Below are 22,007 nucleotides of genomic sequence, written 5' to 3' on the forward strand. Positions count from 1 at the left end.
AAAAAAAAAAGACGCAAATCCCAAATGAATAAACAAACAAAAAACAGAATCAAGACCTACAAATGCAGAGAACAAACTGATGGTTGCTAGAGGGGAGGGGGATGGGAGGTTGGGTAAAATGGGTGAAGGGGAGTGGGAGCTACAGGCTTCCAGTTATGGAATGAGTATATCACAGGGAGAAAAGGCACTGCATAGGGTATATAGTCAGCGATGTTTTAATAGCAATGTATGAAGACAGATGGTAGCTACACTTGTGGTGAACACAGCATATAATGTGCAAAGTTGTTGAATCATTATGTTGTAAACCTGAAACTAATGTAATATTATGTGTCAACTATACCAAATAAATAAAATAAAATAAGTTACCTCCCACCCCCACCAATATTTTTAACTTTCATGCAGAATGCTCCCAACTCTGCTTTTGTCTGATACTGTTTCCTTCATTAGCCTTGTTTCACCATATAAGCGCCGTCAGCAGCAAGCAGAAAGGTCTGTGCTCTCAGCTCCCCTCACCACCTTTGTATAATCCCTCTTCCATTCTCAAAATCCACTCGTCTTGGGAGATACAGAGCTCCCCACGATACTATTTTCTCTCTTTGTCATCTCGCCACCATGATTATTCATTCCTTCACAGCTATCAAGACCTCTGGAACCTGGTTCCCAATCTTTCTCTCCATACTGACTCCTCATTTATTTATTCATTCAAACATATTCGAGCCGTACCATATGTGAAGTACTGTGTGAGGTGCTAGGCGGACATTACTGAAGGAAATAAAATCCCTGTTTGCAGGGAGCTTACAGGTCAGTGACAGGCCATAGAGGAAGGGGACATAGACGGGAACAGATAGATACGTAACCTATCCAGTGGTGGTTAATGCTCTGAAGACAGGGGAGGTGAGCAGGCAATGCATGATGAGGGTAGGCAGGGCAGAACAGAGAAGGCTATCCAAAAAGGATGCATTTGGAGACTGAGTCAAATATAAGAACAAACCTGGAGATGCCTGGAGGAAAAGCAAGTTAGATTATGGGGGTCCAAAATGCAAAGGCCCTGAGGTGGGAACACAATAGAGGAAAATGCTGGAGAGAAATAAGGAGAACAAGGCTGGAGATGGGATCAGAGAGGTAGGCAGAACCAGATGATGAATGAGGCTATAGGCAATGGTCAGCAGTTCAAGGATTATTCAGAGACAGATGGGACCACTAGAAGGTTTGCAGCAGAGAAGTGGCTTGTTCTGACACAGGTTTTGAAGGGATCCCTCTGACCACTCTGTGAAAATGGCCTGTATGTCGGGTGAGGGACATACAGGCAGGGAAACCAGGTAAAAGACTATGGCCATCGTCTGGATGAGATGTGACAATAGCTCAGACCAGGGTGGAGGGGGAGGAGGTGGTAAGCAGAGGTCAGAGCCCAGGTACATCTGAAGGTAGAACCAATAGGATTCATTGAGGGTTTGGAAGCAGGTGTAAGAAAAAGATGTGTTGAGGATGATTTCTGGCAAAGTTTCTGTTTGGACCAAAAGAAAGAGGAGACTTGCTGCTTATTGAGATAAGGAGGACTGGGAAGCAGTAAATTTGAGAGGAAAATGAAGAGCTCAGTTTTGGCCATGCTAAGTTTGCGATGCCCTCTTAACGTCCAACTGGAGATCACTCTTGGTAACCTCAATATTACTGTGGTTGACTTGATATCCAGGATCAGGGCTGGCAATTCAAATGCTTTCTGGGGCCGAGGAGGAAACATAAACATTGAAGCACAATAAGGAAAGGCAGGGACTATGACCAATCAGAGGGTACATGCCCCATCTAAAGGGGAAGGTGCTTCTAAGTCCAGTCTGGTGTTGCCATTTCAGAATCTGGGCTCCAGTGTTCCTAGATCTTCCAATTTCTTTCTTTCTTTCTTTCTTTCTTCCTTTCTTTCTTTTTCTTTAAGGTTTTATTTATTTATTTGACAGAGCAAGAGAGGGGAAATGAGAGCACAAGCAGTGGGGAGCAGCAGGCAGAGGTAGAAGCTGAACAGGAAGCCTGATGTGGGATTCAAACCCGGGATCCTGGGATCATGACTTGAGCCAAAGGCAGAAGCTTAACCCAATGAACCACCCAGATCTTTCAATTTCTTAACAGAAAGAAGAATGTGGATGTTTAACCACCAAATCTTAGAAGAATAAAAAAAGTTCCGAAATCTACTAGATTCTAGAAGTGCTCAATTAAAGTTCTAACAACAGGATTTATCAGTGTCCTTAATTTATTAATGTATATTGCAAAAAGAGATTGTTTAGCATTCCTCTCAGTTGATAATAAAACTCTTTTCATACAGCATCTCAAGGGGAAGGCTTTCTTTGGCAGATATGCTTGGAAGTACTGATTTATGTATAAGTTCTAGATGTCATAATCAACCCCTCTATTTCCTTTTTGAAAAATTTAGGGCATCTATTTCTTGGAGCTTAAGAATTATAGTTGATCTCTCTGTTTCTGTGTCTGTCTCTTTCTCTCTCTCTCTCATACGCACGCGTGCGCGCACACACACACAGCTAATTTTGTTAGATATTCTAACATTGACTATCAGTCTGAAATGAAATGTAAATGGAGCAATTACTGAAGCCTTCCAACTAGTTAAGTACTAAGTGGAGTCCTGACCCTCTTGTGCTCATGAAGAAACACTTTGTGAAATCACAGGGGCACCGAATCACTTCAATTCCCAGCTCCTCTTCCTCCTTCACCTGTTGTGCTACAGAATTTGGCCACAGGAAGGATGGGCCAATTACTACTATGCGCTTAGCAGATATTCTTTGTTTTATGTAATCTATGAGGAAGGAAGAAGAGAAAGGACAAATAAATCTGGAATGGCAAGTTTGTAATAAGAAGACAAGACTGATGCCATTGCACGTCTTTAAAAATATCCTCTAGGATATATTAAAATATTTGAGGTGCAATGCTTGTCTCTAAAGAATTAGAGCATGTCGTCAGTTTGCTCATAAAACTGATGAGGAGGGTGCCTGGGTGGCTCAGTTGATTAAGCCACTGCCTTCAGCTCAGGTCATAACCCTGGAGTCCCAGGATTGAGTCCCACATTGGGCTCCCTGCTCAGCGGGGAGTCTGCTTCTCCCTCTGACCCTCCGCTTCCTCATGCTCTCTCTTTCTCTCTCAAATAAATAAAGTCTTAAAAAAAAAAAAAAGCAGTTGAGATCAGTACATAAAAAGATAAACAATGGAAACATGTCAAGTGCTGCCAGAAAGTTCTGTGAAAGTTCAGAGAAGGGAGAGGGCAACGTGGGGTTGAGTGGTCAGTGCAAGTTCCCATGAGCCAATCCTTGAAGCCCAGAGACAGGGATGGGGCACTCTGAGGAACGATGAATAAACAAGACTGTATGGCGTGGGAGGAAAAGGAGATGCTGAGGTTTGATCAGATCATGGAGATCATGGGACACCAAGGAAGGAAATATGGCCTTAACTGTGTTGGCAAACAAGAGTCTTCGAAGGGCTGTGAGAATGAATCTGCCATAGTAAGGAAATTTGATCTCACAAGGCAGTAAGGGAGACAGTGAGGCCAGAGAACCACGGAAGGTACTGAGATGATGGAGTCTGGGCTAGCAGGTAGGCAGTGGAAATAGAAAGAAGTGGTCACATTATGAAGAGGAAATAAAATGTCAGCCTACTGAATGTGGGAGGGTCAAAGGAGAAAGGATGGCTTGGACCCTGGGTCCGTGAGAGGATGATTATCCTGAGAGCAAATGGACCTATATGTATTAATTTTAGATGTAGTGATACATCTATGTAGAAATGCCCAATCGATTAATTAGTGATCTAGAACTAGACCTCGGTAAGGACAGGTAAACAGTGAGCATTAAGGTATCAATGTATTCTCCGCTGTGTGCAGATCATTTACTTATATGATCCCTTTATGAGGAATAGGATGGACTCGATTTGCATCAATGTCTATCAAATCAGAACAGTAACATTTGAGGAAGACTAATTTATCACACTTTCTTCCCATCCCTCCACTAGGATAACAGTCACACACAATAATAGTACATATAAAAACCACTGCATCATAGGATACCACAGGATCACTCAAAAATTCCAATTTCCACAAGTGAATACTAGATGTTAGGAAGTGATGGAGACAGGGAGGGAGAAACAGAACTCTAATTGTTCTCTATTCACTCCCCTGAGAGAGATGAACCAACACCAACAGGAGGCAGGAAGGAAGCAGAGGAGAGAGTCCTGGGGAGAGTTTGAACCCACTGAGATAAACAGAAACTAAAGTAAACCCTCCTTAACGAATAATGACCTTTCGAACATTGTCTCGGTTTACAGACATGCTATTTTATTCTCATCACAAGACTTTTCATTCACAAGGCAGCCAGGAGTCATGTCTTCTACCTTCAGACTCCCTCTGTGGACTGGGGTCTCGGTTTCTCCCCGTTGTTTTGCACAGGAGCGCCGGAGCTCAGGTGCAACAGGCCGCCCCACAATGCACGACAGATGTTTCCACAGCCATCATCCATCTTTTCCATTTGCCACAATTCTCTGGGGTGATCCGGGTCAATTCCATCCTTGCCTCAGCAGCTGGGATGGCCAGGCTACTTAAAGTGTCTTTCAGTTGCAATGCCCAGGGCAAAGGAGAAAGGGAGAAGCCGTAACAAGAAAGGACAGGGAGGCAGGTGAACGATAATCTGAAATCGCAGACTTAGAAAGCCTCTTAGCATAGCTGCTATTTACCATAAATGTGTTTTCATTCATGGTACTTTCAACATTTTAACTGTGGGTAGTCATAAATTTAATGGTATAACTGCTTCTAGTGAAGGGAAGACGTCCTGTTTGAACTCTAGAACAAAGGACACCAGTGTCCAAAATACTGGTAGCAGAGATATCTAGAACCTTAGAACCTGGGAAAAATATACAGGTAAGGATTCTCTGATTCTTACAGATAACCCAGCAATCTCTTGCTAGAAATGGGAGGAGTGCAGGGAGGGTCTGCAGACTGAGGCCCCCCTAAGGGAATACCCCAGCAGTGCCTTCCCACCATCTAGAAGAATGAAGTCACATCAGGATTGGCTGTCTCAAAACCCACATCTACAGTATGAACTATGAAATAACCGAAGTTCATAGTTCTGGAAACTAGGCAATATACCTTCAACACATAAAACAGGGAGGAAAAGCACTGCAAGAATGATTTACTAAGCAAATGTCCCTCAAAAGAAACATTTTTATAAATAGTTCACTAAACCTGCTTACTGTAAATTTCCAGTTACACCACAAAAAAATCCCATCAGGAGATTTTGGCATAATGGCCAACAGCAATACTCAAACAACAACCTGTTTTGACCGTGAAGACAATTCATAGGACTAACTCCCCCCACACAGCCCTGGCAGGTACAACAGCTCCTGAGGTAGTAACGAGGTAACTCTGTACACAAAAATAAGGGACAGAATTGGTTCCATAGGATTAAACAATTATTTATTAACAAGAACAGTAATTATTTTATTAACAATAATTGATTTTCTCTACTGACTCTAAGCATTAGCAGAGCCCCCCCCCCCCTTAATTCTCTGATACTATGATTTTACTTGTTTCCTAAGGCCTGAATCTGTCACCACATTTCGAGAAACACCCAACAGAAGTTCGTGGTGGACAGGCCAGTTAGAGACCTGTAGAAAGAAGACCTTGTGCAGGCTCACACGCCTCCTCCCCTTCCATGAACAAAGAGAGAGAGCAGAGAGTTCAAGTTTCTGAAGGTGCTCTCACTCTTCGGGTGCACAGTGAAGAGGAAAGCAGGGCTTCCCCAGCCACTCCTCCTGGTGGTATACACTCTAAAAAAGGATCCTAAAGAACAGAAAAACAAGAGCAGGGTCTTCATAGGCGTCACCAGGAGAGTTTTCCTGTGGAATAACACTCTTCACAACAACATTTCAGAATTAATTAGTGAGCCCATCATATCCTAACGGTATTGTATTTGCAGAAAATAACAAAACGCACTTGGTACTGTTCTCTTACCTGCCGACTGTCCCTATGGGAGGATGTTGAAGAAGAGGCACTTCTATGGGTCGGAGTGGAGGTTTTATGAGCAGGGGATATGCCCTTCTCGTCTGAACTCATAGCTGCAGTTAGAGTCTAGTTGTATGCACTTAAGACCATCCCAAGTGTGTCTCAAATTTGCAGACAAAGAAGTAGATGATTTTTCAGCTTTAGTTCCATTTCATGAATCAGGCTTGATCAGAAAAGAGAAGGCAAATATTGAAGGTGTCCAAAATACCTAAAAGCAAAACAAACAAATAAAACCTCATATAATTAAAATACAAATAAAAAACCATTATATGTAGGAAAAAGTACCAAAATGTTAGGGAAAGGACGAACTCTAATAGACTAGGAAGTATTATTTCTTCTGCTAGATTTTAAGGCAGAGGCTAAAAGTGTTAATATGAAATAAATGTCAACAAGGAAAATGGAAAGAAACCATATGCTAAGTCAGATTCTTCCCTCACATTCTCTCTGTTTTAAAATAGATTACAAAGTTATGTTCTGGACCCTCATGCCAAAGTGGATCAGTTTCCTCCCCTGGAAGTTCAATTCCCTAAACCTCTGCCTTTGGCTCTGGTCATGATCTCAGAGTCCTGGGATGGAGCCCTGCACTGGGCTCTCTGCTCAGCAGGGAGCCTGCTTCCCCCTCTCTCTCTGCCTGCCTCTGTGCCTACTTGTGATCTCTCTCTCTGTCAAATAAATAAATAAAATCTTTAAAAAACAAAAGAAAACAAAAACAAAAGAATCTACTGACGGATGGGCACGTTCTGAAACTGGGGTAACGCTTAGAATTGCTTCATTTAGCCACAGCCAAGAGCCACTTCATTTTTCACTTGGATACACGTAAGGAAAGCCTGAACTATAAGTGCTGGGACCAAAAACTTGTGTCTGAGAGAAGCATTGTTCAACTGGCAACACAGATCACTAACAAAGGGGTTTTTTTAAAGGTAAGCATGACAATCTGTGACCCACAGACTGACTACTAAAGCAGTCTGCTTTTCCAAGAAGACAGCAAGACTAAATTCTAGCCCCCATCTTAATGATAATATTCCTTGAAGGAAGTACAGGACACTTGGGTAAGTACTATAGCACAGTTTGGAAGAGAAAGTTCCCGGCAATGATCCGAAAGCAATCCTAAGGCTAAAGAAAAGTGAGACCTGAACTTCAGTCCAGAGGAAGAGAGAGTCAATCAAAAAATCAGAAAAGAGTAGAGATGGAGGAAGACACATGGTGAGAGAAACTCACTGGATCTGGAAGTCAGAGGTATTCCTGACCAAGTGGGTCTGAGCTGAGGTCTGAAGGATGAACAGGAGTTAATCAGGGGCTTGTATGTCCAGCCTGATGTGATCGAGTAATTAGGGCTGGCCGTCATGATTAGAGCGGCATGATGGGTCAGAGAGAGGCAGACGCTAGTCCCCGTGGGGACTTGTTGGCCATATTCAGCATTTCAATTTTTATCGTGAGCATAAGAGGCCATAAAGTGGTGTGGTCTAACCAGATTTCTGTGTTTAAAAGGATATACCTTGACAGACATGAGGAGAACCAAACTGGGGCAATAAAGAAGGTGTGGGAAGCCCCATCAGGAAGCAAGAGATGATGGTTAGAGAGGCGATGGGAAACTGGGCATCCAGTCCAGGCAGCTGTAACTGAGTATGAAGGAGCGGGGGAGGGAGGGTGGATGGGGGAGTCGAGGAGAAGGCAGAGTTGAGGAGGCCTCCTGGGTTTCTGGTATTCCGAGCGAGGGCTGGCCAAAAGAAATCCAGGATTGACAGAAAGTCCCAAGTACGGTTTGACCCGTTGAGTTTCAGGTATAACTGAGGCATTCGAATGGTGACAAACACGTGGAAATACAGTTCCAGAGCTCAAAGTATCAAGAAACAAGAAAGGTCTCAGGTACACAACCTAACCCTACACCTAAAACAGAGCTCAAAGTAATTTAGGCTGTGGACAAATGTTGAATAGGTTATATTCCCAAGATAAATATATTGTATGATTTATGTATAGATCATGTAAACTCTGCAAGTGCAAGTAAATTTGATACAGGTCTGAAATAGTTGCATTTTCTAAATCTGCAACCTTATGTTCATGGTTATCAATTAATTAACCCTGAATGTGTTAATCAGGATTTTAATGGTCACCTGGCTACAGAGAATATTCAAAAGAATAGTCCAATAAATTATTATATCATATTATATCATAAAATTATAGTATTAACTCATTATCAATATATTAATATAAATAATATTAATATAAATAAAATATATTATCAATATATTAATATATATTAATATATCATATAACATTACTATATTACTATATTATTTGATTGTAATATATCACATAAATATATGTCAATATATTAATGAATAACATTGATATAATAGTGTATTATTATATTAAATTATAAATTGGGAAAACTGGACTGTCTAGTGAATAAAACTTGTAATCCTTTCTTAAGATTTCAACTTCATTGGCAACCACCACTTAACTCCAAAACTAGAAAGTTTTCTCTTGAAACAAAACTGGTCTTTGCATTAATAGAAAGATAAAGAGCTGCGGTGCTATTGCATCGGCTGGAAATCAGGTTCCACTGAGTGTTGCCAGAAGACAGTAAGAAGCCGACATTTGACAGATGATCATCTAATTCCTTTATTATGTGAAGGGAGTCTAATATCATGTGAAGGGAGTCTAATGAGTGTGAGTAAGATTTCTCAAGCCAAGCTCTGGTACCAGCAAACAGAAAGCAAGAACACTGCTCAGGTCCTTGATTTGAAGTATTTTCTGGTCCAAGACATTGTACAAGATGCGGACACTTGAGCTAAGAGCATGGAGGTTCTACGACGTGTTCAAGTGCCCCCAAGGGATGAGGCTGAAACAATCAAACCTATTAGACTGTTATCCATTTGGAAGTAAATTCAATCCACGCAACATCAAGAGCCAACATTTCCTCTTTTGAACTTTTTTTGCTGAACCACAGCCAACTCCCAACTGCACTTTCTCCATTAACACCAATGCTAACACCTTGGTTCTTGTTTTAATTTAAAAGGACATTTTCAGATCGCCTGTCTATGATGACAGGGCAACATTTTGGTTGAATGACAATTATGAAAATCTTGAATAATATTAAGAACGAAGAAAAGGCAATTAAAAGGACTTAATTCATTCCAAGAATCATTTTTGGCATTATTGTTGTGTCTATTACCCCAAACCGATTATCAATCAAGTGTTTGACCAAGTGAGTAAGTTATACCTACTCTTTACTTTTAGAGTATAAGAATTAGTGTGACATTAAAAATAAGTATTTCGGGATGCCTGGGCAGCTCAATGGGTTAAAGCCTTTGCCTTCAGCTCAGGTCATGATCCCAGGGTCCTGGGATCAAGCCCCACATAGGGCTCTCTGCTCAGCAGGGAGCCTGCTCCCCCCCCCCCCACCTGCCTCTCTGCCTATTTGTGATCTCTGCCTCTCAAATTAATAAATAAAATCTTTAAAAAAACACAATAACAAAAAATAATTATTTCATCTCTATCAAAGCACATGTTCATAAATCACCCAAACAAAATCCTAAGCCAAGGATTTGATTTTATTTTTTTGAAAGACCATAGATTTTAAAGTCTATACCAACATAATTCCTAAACTTAATGAGAAAAACATTGTTGCTGAAAGTAACAGCAATACAAGAGCTGAACATCTAATTTTCTGGTCTCCTTCCCCATTCATATCAGTGGGATCACTACAATCGCTTTAAAAAGTACTCTAACAGTTGCATTTACACTGAGTGACATAAAATTCAGATTCATGACCCAGAGACCTCACTAAAGCCTGACGTGGCAGGGAAGACTTCTAGAAGCTGCTATTCACAGGCACCATAAATTGCATGTGTTCATCTGAAATTGAACTGAGATGAAACACCTGGAACCCAACTACGTAGGCTGGGCTAAGTTGTGACACGGTAATATATAACCCTCAAATCTCAAGGGCTTTCAAGAAAGCTTTATTTACATGTCTCATTTACATGTCCTTTAGAGGTCAGCTGCACCCCCATTCTATATCCTCTTCATTCCAGGTTTTAAGAGTAACTCCCATGTGACAAGGGAAAACAGCCATGGTGGCACCATGAGATAGTTCTTAAAGTGTTTGCTTGTAGGTGACACATGTCACTTTCACTCACATCTCATTGGCCAAAGCAGGCCAAACTGAGTTTGATGATTCATGAAAGTAAAATGCATCCAATATAAAGGAATAAATACTTAGGGTCAATAATCTACTATATTCACCATAGGAAAAGATGAAAAGCTCATATGATAATATTGAAACTGACTCTAGTTTCATCACCTAAAAATAATCCCAGTTAACATTTGATTCTACTTTAACCAAAGTGGGAAAGGAATGTCCACTCTATCTGTAAGACACTCTTCAACCAACAATATACTGGTAACAGCCTTCTTTGTGAACAAAGGACCATCAGTATCATGGCTCTGAATCACTACATATAAGACCATTACACAGCTATACCATGATCCATTTGACCATGCTTCGACTGGGACATTTAGGTTGTATTCTATGTATTGTGAAACGATAAGATTTATCACAGAAGAGTTCCTAATAACTCTGTTTGCTTTTGATTATTATAAAAATGACCCTCTTTGTTCACTTCAATATTTTTGCTTTATTTGACATCATCTGTTCTCCTTCTGTTTGCAAGTGATTAATGCAATTTGTACATTCTTTTACATTGAAACTTTCTGTATCATTTTGTATTATCTATTCCTTTTTAATGATCCCAATATTAGAGACTTTTTCCCATTTCCATTTAATGTTATAAATAATAGTTGGATTTATCTCTGCCATATCATGTTATACTTTCTATTTTATGATTCTTCTCTGTTTCCTTTGATGCTTGATGGCTTTTCCTTATAATATGGATTCTAACATGGTTTTAATTGAGTTTTATATTTGACCTTAATGTGAAAGATAAAATTCTGCTTGTAACGTTGTTTCCCTTCAAATTGCTCTAAGTCCTGTCAGAACCCACAGTCTGCAACTGAGAGAGTCAAGAGTAAAATGGTATCCTTCTAGTCTCCCTTGCAATGTCAGACCTTCCTCACCCTACCCCAAATCAAAATTATATCTTCCCAGTCCTTTTCCCAATCTTGGTGACTTAATTGGGAGTTTCAGAGAATTACACTTCGTATTCTAACACAACTGGGAGGAAATGATACCACTTTTTTCTGGGTAAAGCCAACTAAGGTCTCCAAGCATGAGGACAGATTGTAAGAAGGAATTCTTCTGCCCTTTCTCGAATAGTCTCCTTTTCTGCAAGAGCAGCTGAGGTTTGTAATAATCAAGACCTTGCTCAATCAAGATTTTCCTCAACTTGGGGAAGTGCCTTCATAAAATTAGGTCTAGTTTTGACATTAGATCCTGTTTTAATTTAGTGTTTGGTTTGTTGATTTTCTTTTTCAATATTTGTCTATTTACAGATATTAGATGATCCCAAGCAGGAGTCACAGGGGAGAGCGTTCCTATTATCAACTGATCTTATCAATGCAATGTCACTATAGACTGGGTAGAATAAATTCGTTTTCTATCAAGATCATCACCAGAGCAATGAATGCCTATTCTCATTACATATTATTGTCATTATGATGTCATTATATATTCAAGTTTTTTTTTCCTTAAAGAGAGAGGGTAGGGAATCTTTTTATTTTCTATAGTCATTAACCCCCAAAAAGAAAAAGAAAATCAAGGACTGCTTTCACAAAAATAAGGCATATCTTCTAAAAAAGATGGTGGTGTAAGATTTGATAAACATTTTCCCAGCAAATGACTAAAAAGAAGGAGCTAAGGGATTTTTTTAAAAATATTTTTTTATTATTATTTTTTTTAATAAACATATAATGTATTTTTATCCCCAGGGGTACAGGTCTGTGAATTGCCAGGTTAGGGATTTTTTTAAAAAAGAAAAAGATCCTTAGTACTTTTCACTAAAGAATAGTGGCCACTACATGACATAAAATGTAAGGAGAATCACTGGACTCACAATCAAACCAGTATGTATGAAACCCAATATACAACTCCCTTCTTAAGGCAGTCAAGTGGCGTGGTAAGAAGATCTGGCAAACTCCACCAGTTTCCCCTAGATTAGAGAGGCAAGGAGCAAGAAGCACAGGAACAGGCCTCGCCACTGATTAATAGCTTTCTGAGGCCAAGGAGGAACAGCAATCCCGACACACAAGCACTGGCCTGCCTGGTCTTTTTCTGCTTTCCTTAGTCTTGGCTTCCAAACAGCATGGTGGACATGTCCCGAATGACGTCCAAAATACAGCCCTCCCACCCCCACTCCCACCAAGCCATCATTTACCAAACTAAGGAGGAAAAAAACACACAAACAGACAAGTTCTCTGATTGTGACTGCTGAAGACTGGTCACTCTCCACCCTCCTAAGATCCTTTACTACGGAAATGAGTAAGACAGACCTATGTTCTACCTCACTTAGCCCTCTAGGGGGAGTTTTCAGAGGGTCTGAATGCTAATCAAGTAAACATGAAGGGAGCCAAGGATTACTGGCCCAGATACTCTTGAGAAGGAGCAGATTTCACATAAAGAAAAGCAAAGTTAAAAAAAAAAAAAAGGTGTGTGTGTGTGTATGAAACAATTTGAAAAATTATTCCCCCAGTAGAAGAGCAAATTATTCCGTGCAAGAGATAAATAGAGGGCTAATCTGGAATGTTAATCCTAGCAATAGAGAGGGTAGCTTTCATACTTTCACAAATTCAAAAAAAAAAAAAAAAAAGCCTCTGAATAAGAAATAAGACAGGATGAAATGCAATGGTAACTGGCAAAGGTAAGAAATTAAGGAAACAAACGACGACACCACAAATTTAAAGTAATTAAAGTGGCATTAATGAAGCATCAAACGATTCCCCAGAAAAATCTAGTCAACAGATAGGTTAAAAAGATCAAGTTGAAGAAATCACCTTGCAAATGGGAAAAAGGGCAGGACAAGTTAACAGATAATGGAACCTGAATCTACAGACATGAATAGCCCTGAACACAACCATTGAAAAAGAAAAGAAATAATGTTCAAAAATATTCCTTAACACAAGGAAGGCTTTGACTTGGAAAATTAATCTTTAACAATAAAAGGAAATATCTGGGGCTCCAGTGGCTCAGTGGGTTAAGCCTCTGCCTTGGTCTCAGGTCATGATCTCAGGGTCCTGGGATCAAGCCCCGCATCAGGCTCTCTGCTCAGCAGGGAGCCTGCTTCCCCTCCCCGCTGCCTGCCTCTCTGCCTATTTGTGATCTCTGTCTGTCAAATAAATAAATAAAATCTTTAAAAAAAAAAGTGAGCAAAGAATACACAAAATAATATAATAAAAATATTTAGAAATGTAGAACATAGCTAAAGCCATGAGGAAAATGGTCTTAATCATTTGCATTACTAAACACAAAAGAATAAAAACAAATGCACTAAGTTTATAATTCATGAAATTAGAAGAGCCAAATATAGGGAAAATATAAATAAATGTCTTGGCTTTATTGACTTATTTTACATTATTTATTTATTTATATGTTCATTTCTAAATATGTGGAAAAAGTGTACAGAATGAAGGTCATAAAAAATATATAACCAAGGACTAGAAGACACTAAGTTATTAGATAATTGTTGCAATCTATAAGTAACTAAAAGTGATAACTATTCAAAAGCTAAATATTCTATAATCATCCTGATTTAAAAAGTATACCACTTAAGGGGCACCTGGGTGGCTCAGTGGGTTAAAGCCTCTGCTTTCGGCTCGGGTTGTGATCCCAGGGTCCTGGGATGGAGCCCCGCATCTGGTTCTCTGCTCAGCGGGGAACCTGCTTTCCTCTCTCTCTCTGCCTGCCTCTCTGCCTACTTGTGATCTCTGTCAAATAAATAAATAAAAATCTTAAAAAAAAAAAGTATGCCATTTAATATTCATCCACAAATATTTAAGAAAATTATAAACTCTCAAAATTATAACTTGAGAATTCTAGCCCTTGAGAAACTCTGATACAGGTTCTTCCAACTATCTCGAAACTTCATGATTACAAATATGTTATTTACTGGAAATCTGCTTAAAGAGAGCCCTGTGGCTATCACAATGACTGGAACCAGTATGTCGTAAGCATCTGACAAAGCACTCTCAGGGAGGGATCTTCCAGATAACAAGAACAAAAAATCCCCCTGCAGCTGTCCAACTGATCCTTGGGCACAATCAAGGTCAAAGAAAATAAACAGGGTGGGGGAAGGCTCCATAAAAGCTGCCTCCATGGACCAAGATGTGGGGAAAGCTGGGGATCTGCCCCAGGGCTGAATCAGCAAAGGCCTCAGTTCAGGGAGTAGAGAGGCCTGGCGGGGTGGGGGTGGGGGGGGTGGAGTGGGGTAGTGGTGCTTCATATTCTGGCAAGATAGACACCCTTTCCTGAGCCTTTCCCATTGTGAGTTCCTGTGTCCAGGTTCAAAGACCCATGGCCCACCAAAGACCATGGTCCATCAAATTTCCGTTCCTAGGAAAAGCACCAGAGAATGCCAGGGCATGGTTCTAATAGCCTCATGAAGGGAACATCTGTTCTTCATGGATCTCACTTCTACATCATATGGAGTAAGAGGACACCATCCCAGAGAGCCATGAGGTACCAGCAACGGCACATCCCTTTCAGCACACAGCACTAGCAAAGGAAGGAGTACACAACTCAAAATAAACAGACTGCTACACTAAACCTAAACAAATTCTTGGGGAAAGTGCCAGAATCAGTGCCACAATGGTTTGTGAACCAGCTTAAACTTCCTCTAATGATTTAAGAATTGTTCTACTTATTTATTGGTAACTTTTCATATCAAAGTTTTCCTGAAAGTCAGCTGAAGTCAGCCATCTTTGAATATCACACTAATCTATTAAATTATAATGTGGCAATGACCTTATTTGAAATCTGTGATTTGAGCTGATTTTTTTTTTCTGAGCTGATGTATTTTGTAACAGGGACATATGCCCTAGATTTAATAATTATATATTCTTACTAATCTAGTTTTAATCTTGTAATTGGTAGGAAACTTTTATTCAGGAATATGGCCCAGCTCTTTCCTCTTATTTTAGGTTTTATTGGGGTTTGGACATTATGCACTGGACTATTCTCAGAACTGAGTCTTCAAAACCCTGTAATCATAAAGAGATTAGGGAATTGGTCCTTATCCTGAACAACCAAACACCTCATACTATTCCCTCGAGTAATTCTTCTCTGGACATCTATGAATTTTATAATTAATAAAACATAAATGGCCTTTCAAACAATTAGCGAGTAAAAAAAATGACATATCAAATATATTATTTTGAGGTAGGGACCTAGAGAACAGATTATCACCTCCTTCCTAGCTTTCTCTATTGAGTCAGGAGAAAAATACCAATAAAAACAGCAGCCTCTTAGCATGTGTCAGGCCAGATGTCACACTTCCCAGCCAGGAACTCTTCTGTTATTCATAGTGTACAGATGACCAACGTAGGGTTTAGGAAATTTATTAAATAGGATCCTCGGTTTGGTTTCCAAATCTATTTGACCTCAAAGACCATGCCACAAATTCTTACATTGCTATTTACCCTTAGTTTACTAATTAATTAATAAATTAACCAAATGACAAGTCTAGGTTTTTTTTTTTTTTCTCCTTACAGGATGGTACTGATGGCAAGCAATACAAATTTATAGAGGATTTTTACCTGGGATTCATGGGTGGATTTAGCACATTCATAACCTAGAAATGGGGCACCTGGGTGGCTCAGATGGTTAAGCATCTGCCTTCAGCTCAGGTCATGACCCCAGAGTCCTGGGATGGAGCCCCGCATCGGGCTCCCTGCTCAGTGGGGAGCCTGCTTCTCCCTCTCCCTCTATCTGCCTCTCCCCCTGCTTGTGCTTTCTCTTTCTTTGTCTCTGTTTCTTTCTCTCAAATAAAGAAATAAAATCTTTAAAAAAACAAATAAAAAATAAAAAACCAGAAATGATGTTGAAAGCGCTGGGTATACACGCATCTTATTTTCCTAGGGAGATATTCACCAGCTTTTGTCAGATTATCAAGTGGCTAAGAACGTACATCCTTGGGAGTTCATATTTCTAAGAGGACTGTTGTTACCAGTATAGATTAAAAAAACAATCCACGGGCACAAAAGCTGGATCATATATTTAATAAAATGAGATCACAGGACATTTGATTCTGATGGAAGTGTGTGCCACGAACACTTTTGACAAGGCCGTTTCAAGTGTCACTTTGATTAATTTTACCAGAGCTAATTTTCTAAGATTTGTCAGCCACTTTTTCATTCAGCATTTGATTTCTGACTCTCACTAACATGTTTTCAAATGAAGCTTGGTAGTGTCATAATTCCTATTTTAACAGGAAAAATAATATTGGGAACTTCAGTTCCCGTGACTGCTAATAAGTACGGATTGTCAGAAGAGTGCAGACCTTTTGGCAGCAACAGGAAACACTGAAGATTTGGCTTCTGCTTTGTGACCTAAAATAATAATGCATTAATCCATGTTGACTGCATGTAAACTGTTACCGAGGCACCAAGTGACGAGTAGCAGCAAATGTCCTGTTCTCTAGAAGAATTTCCTGTCAAAATAAGCGTTTCTGTACTAAGCTGAGGTATACTGAAGAGTTGGCTAAAGCAGATAAATTGGCTTAGGTTGAAAATGCACTCTGATGCACTGTCACTGGGAATGTGAAATGTAAAATGGCGTAACTGCTATTGAAAATGGTAATGGTGGGGGCATGTGGGTGGCTCAGGCAATTAAGCCTCTGCCTTCAGCTCAAGTCATGAACCCAGGGTCCTGGGGTCGAGCCCCACCTCAGGGGGTCCCTGCTCAGTGGGGAGTCTGCTTCTCCCTCTTCCTCTGCCCCATCCACTCCTGCTCCCTCTACCCATACTCATTCTCTTTCTCGTAAATACATAAAATAAAAAAGAATAAGATAAAATAAATTAAAGAGAAATCTATTTTAAAAAAAGAAAATGGTATGGAGGTTCTTTAGAAGTTAAAAATAAAATTACTACATGATTCAGCAATTCCAGTTCTGGGTATATACCCCAAAGAATTGAAAGCAGGGACTTGAACAGATATTTGTATATCCATATTCATAGCTGCGTTCTTCATAATAGCTAAGATATGGAAGCAATTCAAGTGTACATCAGCAGATGAATGAATAAACAAAATGTGGTATATTCGTACAAAGGAGTATCATTCAGCCTTAAAAAGGATGGAAATTCTGATACATGTTACGATGTGCATGAACTTTGAAGACCTCTGGCTATGTAAAATAAGGACAAATATTGTAGGAGTCTACTTATATGCAGTACCTAGAGTGATCAAACTCACAGAGGCAGAAAGTAGATGGGTGGTTGGCAGGGTCTGTGAGTGAGGAACATGGAGCTTGTGTTTAATAAGTACAGAATTTCTGTTTAAAAGATGAAAAAGTTCTCAAGAAAAGTTGTTGTCTGGGGTGGGGGAATGGGCAAAACGGCTGAAGAGGAGTGGGAGCTACAGGCTTCCAGTTACGGAATGACTAAGTCATAGGGATGGAAGACACAGCCTAGGGAAAACCGTCAATGGTATTGCAATAGCACTGGAGGGTGACAGATGGCGGCTACACTTGTGGCAAGCCCAGCCTCACACAGAGTTGTCCAATCCCTGTGCTGCACACCTGAAACTAATGTAACATCGTATGTCAACTGCACTTCAAATAAAAACAGAAAAAAGTGGTTGTCTGAGTCTACTGGGACGGCTGCAACAAAATACCGTAGACTAAGCAGCTCATAAACAAGCATCTATTTTCCCACCGTTCTAGAGGCTGGGAAGTCTGGTATCATGGCACCAGTGGATTTGGAATCTGGCAAAAAACCACCTCTTGGTTCACAGTTGGCCATCTTCTTATTGCGTCCTCCCCTAGCAGAAGGGGGCAAGGGATCTCTACAGAATCCCTTTTCATTCCATTCGCCTGGGCTGTACCCTCAGGACCTAATTACCTCCCCACTTCCTAATATTATCCCCTTGGGAATTAGGATTTCAACATATGAATTTTGGGGGGATCTCGACGTTCCGACCACAGCAGTGGGGATGGTTATAGAATAATGTGAAGGTATATAATGCCTCTGAAATGAGAATTTTAAAACTGTTAAAATGGCAAATTTTATGTATATTTTATAACAATAAAAAAGGCCCTATATTATCACCTATAATGACTTTTATAACATGCAGACATTAGTTTTGTACTATTTTATGCTCAGGTTTCATTTTGTTTGTAAAATCTTTCTTAATCTATTAGAATTGCCGCATCGATCTGTATTACTTCTATAGTTATGCATACATATTTTATTGAATATGCACCACCCTGTGTTTATCTGTCCTGGTTCCGTGTGATCTTTGTGAGGCGGGGCTATGTCCCTTTCATCACTGTAGTCTGATGTCAGGGGCTATAATAACCAGTCAGATTGTTTCCTGGGCTTCTCGTTTCAGTGAAGACGTAAGCCCTCTATTACAGACATTAAATACAGTTGATTGTGACACCAGCCTGCCTGAGACATCACCCTCAGGCCAGCTCTTTGATTTTATTATATTTGATAGGCCAAAATAATCCAAATGAGTTGCAGACTGGAGTTTCTTATCTGTTCAGTAGTTAGGAAGACTGTACAAAGTTCAAAATTCCCAAGAGAAAACCTCATGTTAGTCCTAAAAAAAGACCCACCCGGCTGCTAATGGTACTCTTGAGGCCCGGGGCATTATCTGTTCTGTTCTCCCTGGTGCCAGGTCATACATGAGGAGCAGGATATAGAGGCAGGAGTGTAATTCTTTCAAAACACAAATGGATTAGCCTGACTGCCAAGAGTTACCGCACCTGCCACCCACCTAATTTACTAGCCATTATCTACCCAGTCACAAATATTTCCTGATTAGGAGCCTTACACAGAATTTTTTAAAACTGCCACCCCTCCAGGATAGCAAGGTTTAGGTAGGCCTTTACCCACGTATCAGAGAGCTCATACTTCTGTTTGCATTGGGCATTCAGTATGAAAGCTGGTTTCAATTATTTCTCATTCATTGCCACGGGAGAGAAGGCAGAGCTGACAATAACGGAGGATTTAGGGTGGGGCCCAGGCTCTTCAGCCTCAGGTACTCATTTAACTGGGGTGTGATAATCTTCACCCCCACCTTGTGGTGAGCTGGAGCCACTTCAGTCTCCAGGGGGCACTGGGCGCATCTCTTGCCAGCCCAGCCGTCAGAGACCTCCTTTGGGAACGTGAAATTGGCCATGGTTGAGAGTATGTAAGCCAGGCGAATCAGCAGCGCCCCCTTTTTTTCCGAGGGCTTATTTTTAAGCCTTTGCCAGTACCCCACTGCCTAGATCCTATGCTGTCTTTTCCTTTTATTTTTACACTGAAAAGAAAAAAACAAAACAAAACATGGATTGCCTAGGTCTGAAACCTATCCCAACTTTGCCATTTCCTCGCTATGAAACCTTGGGGAATTTACTTAATTTCTCTGTGCCTCAGTTTCCTTATTGATAAAACAGGAATATAAACATCAATTTCATGAAGTTGTAAGAAGTAAATGCCATAATTTGGCATTTACTGCAAAATGGTTAGTTATTACACCTCCACTTGTGGGCCCCTTATCCAAATGATTGTTTCCGGGAGAGCATGAATTTCCTCCATGAACAGGTTCAGGACCTCTAACTCTCAAGACTACCAATTTTGAGACTGATTTGACCCATGACACTGTTTTATCAAAAGCCCCTATGAAAAAGGTTTGCTAATTTTCCATCAAAGGATCAAGAGCATTTGGGGGGCAACTGCATAATTTAACAAAAGTCCACAAAATACAAACCGACGTACCACTTTATGTCTTTAAATGGAGCTGGGGGCATATCCTTATTAAAAACAAGCCTACATTCAAATATAAGAGAATGATCAAATAACACACTTAAGATTATTTTAGTACCAAAAATAATTGAGACTGATATAAAGTGAAGTAATAGTAATGGCTTGATAAACTACATTTGAGGTCTGGATAGTCTCTAATGCACGGTACGTTATAGTTAAAAACAACAACAACAAATGGATGGCACAAAGTCTGTGCTTGAGCCTTCCTTTTCCAGCAGATCACAAGATGTTGTGCTTCAGGACCTTTGTTTCCTTTATGCAGGGAAGATACTTCAGTGCCCAACTGACGTCATGGGATTTTACAGGAATCAAGAAAGAAAGAGGTACTTTAAAATACACACCGTGGGTGGTATATTTAAAGCATCCACCTCTTGGTTTCAGCTCAGGTGGTGATCTCAGGATCAGAAGATGGAGCCCCCCACCCCCTATGCTGGCGGGGTGGGTCTGAGCTCAGCAAGGAGTCTACTAAGATTCTCTCTTTCTCTCTCTCTGCCCCTCCCCCATGCTTGCTCTCTCTCAAATAAATAAATCCTAAAAAAAAAAAAAAAAAAAACACACACATATTGGGATAAAGCTCAAAGACTGTATACAGGATCTATTTTACCCCCAAACTCCACTGAAAACAATAGTAAAGGGACTTTTTTTTTTTTTTGGATTTATTTATTTATTTGACAGCAAGAGAGAGAAAGAATATGGAGGTGGGCAAGGCACAGAGGGAAAGAGAAAGAATCTCAAGTAGACTGTACGCTAAGCATGGAGCCAGACATGGGGCTTGATCTCATGACCCTGAGATCATGACCTGAGCCAAAATTAAGGGTCTGACACTTAACCAACTGAGCCACACAGGTACACCACCCTGTTCCCTTCTAAAGCAAAGCCCAAGAGTAGTGAGGACGGGCAGCAATAGCAACAGAAGTTTGGGACTAGAAAACAGATAAAAGTAGTAAAATGGTATGTGGTTCATTGATGAGTCTTGTCACAAAGATGATGAGTGGAAGTTTAAGGAATTCAAAGGAAGTTTTAATATATCATTTGATACTGAGCTGAGATGAAAAAAAGCTACTCTTCCCCAAATCCAAAGCCTGGAAAATGCCAACACTAGCCATCTGCTAGAGAGGTTTTGGAAGGTGGTCCCAGGACCAACATGCCACCTGGGAACTTGTTTCAAATGCAAATTCTTGAGCTTGTCCATACTAGCGGGTCAAAACCTGTGAGGCCAGGCCCTATGTTTCAACAAGCCTGACTCTGGGCAGTAGGTGTGAAGGACTGCCCATCCAACCTTGTTCTTTACTGACCTAACACTAGCACTAGGGAATAATAATACAGTATGACACAGAGTCACTCCCAAGTAATAGATCTAAAGCCTCAAAAATAAAGAATTGTTAACATATTCCCTCAGAAATGAAAAACAATTATAAGAATTTCAAGTGATAGCTGAAATGTTTAGCATTTCACATGCATATAAATGGCCTTCATACTACTAAAATCATTACTGAAAACTTCGGCAAGCTTACGAAAAATTATTTTTACTACCCACTCACACAGTATCTCCATTTATAAATAAAGAATAAGATAAAGCAGAGCTCTGTCATGAACCGACAGGATTTTATTGTATACTAATGCTTGCGACTACATTTTTGGGTTCCTAGATTCAGAAATGGGAAGAGATCACCCAGTCACCATCTGATTCCATCGAAGGTGAGCAAACTTTTTACATCAAAGGCCAGACAAAATATATATTTTAGACTTTACAAGCCATACCGTCTCCCCGCAGCTACTGAACACTGCTATTGTAGTGGAAAAAGCAGCCACAGAAACTACGCACGTGAATAAGCATGGCTATGTCCCGCTAAAACTTAATTTCTAAAGCCGGGTTTGCAAGCCAGTTTTGCCCGTGGGCTATAACTTGTTAATGTTTGAACTAGGTGATGGAAGATTAGGAAGCATTCTCAGGACCAGATATTGCAAAGTACTTTTAAAGACTACAGACTCCCAAACAGCTTCCCACGGCAGGTCTGTTAATCCACACAACAGTTGGCAA

The 22,007-nt window shown here is 40.3% G+C and overlaps 1 protein-coding gene across 10 annotated transcripts in view; it reads right to left on the minus strand.

Moving 5' to 3' along the window:
* OSBPL6 (oxysterol binding protein like 6) overlaps positions 1–22,007 on the minus strand; it is a 112,780-nt gene that overhangs the window by 83,095 nt on the left and 7,678 nt on the right. For all 10 annotated transcript variants that reach the window (XM_013064798.2, XM_004768988.2, XM_004768987.2 and 7 more), the window contains exon 2: positions 5,993–6,251. In XM_013064798.2, coding sequence (XP_012920252.1) covers positions 5,993–6,094 — 102 coding nt within the window. In that variant the 5' untranslated portion in view covers positions 6,095–6,251. The remainder of the gene's footprint in view (positions 1–5,992; positions 6,252–22,007) is intronic.

Source organism: Mustela putorius, unplaced genomic scaffold, assembly GCF_011764305.1.
Source record: "Mustela putorius furo isolate JIRA1106 unplaced genomic scaffold, ASM1176430v1.1 tig00003869_pilon_pilon_pilon, whole genome shotgun sequence".
In the NCBI taxonomy this organism is placed as follows: Eukaryota; Metazoa; Chordata; class Mammalia; order Carnivora; family Mustelidae; genus Mustela; species Mustela putorius.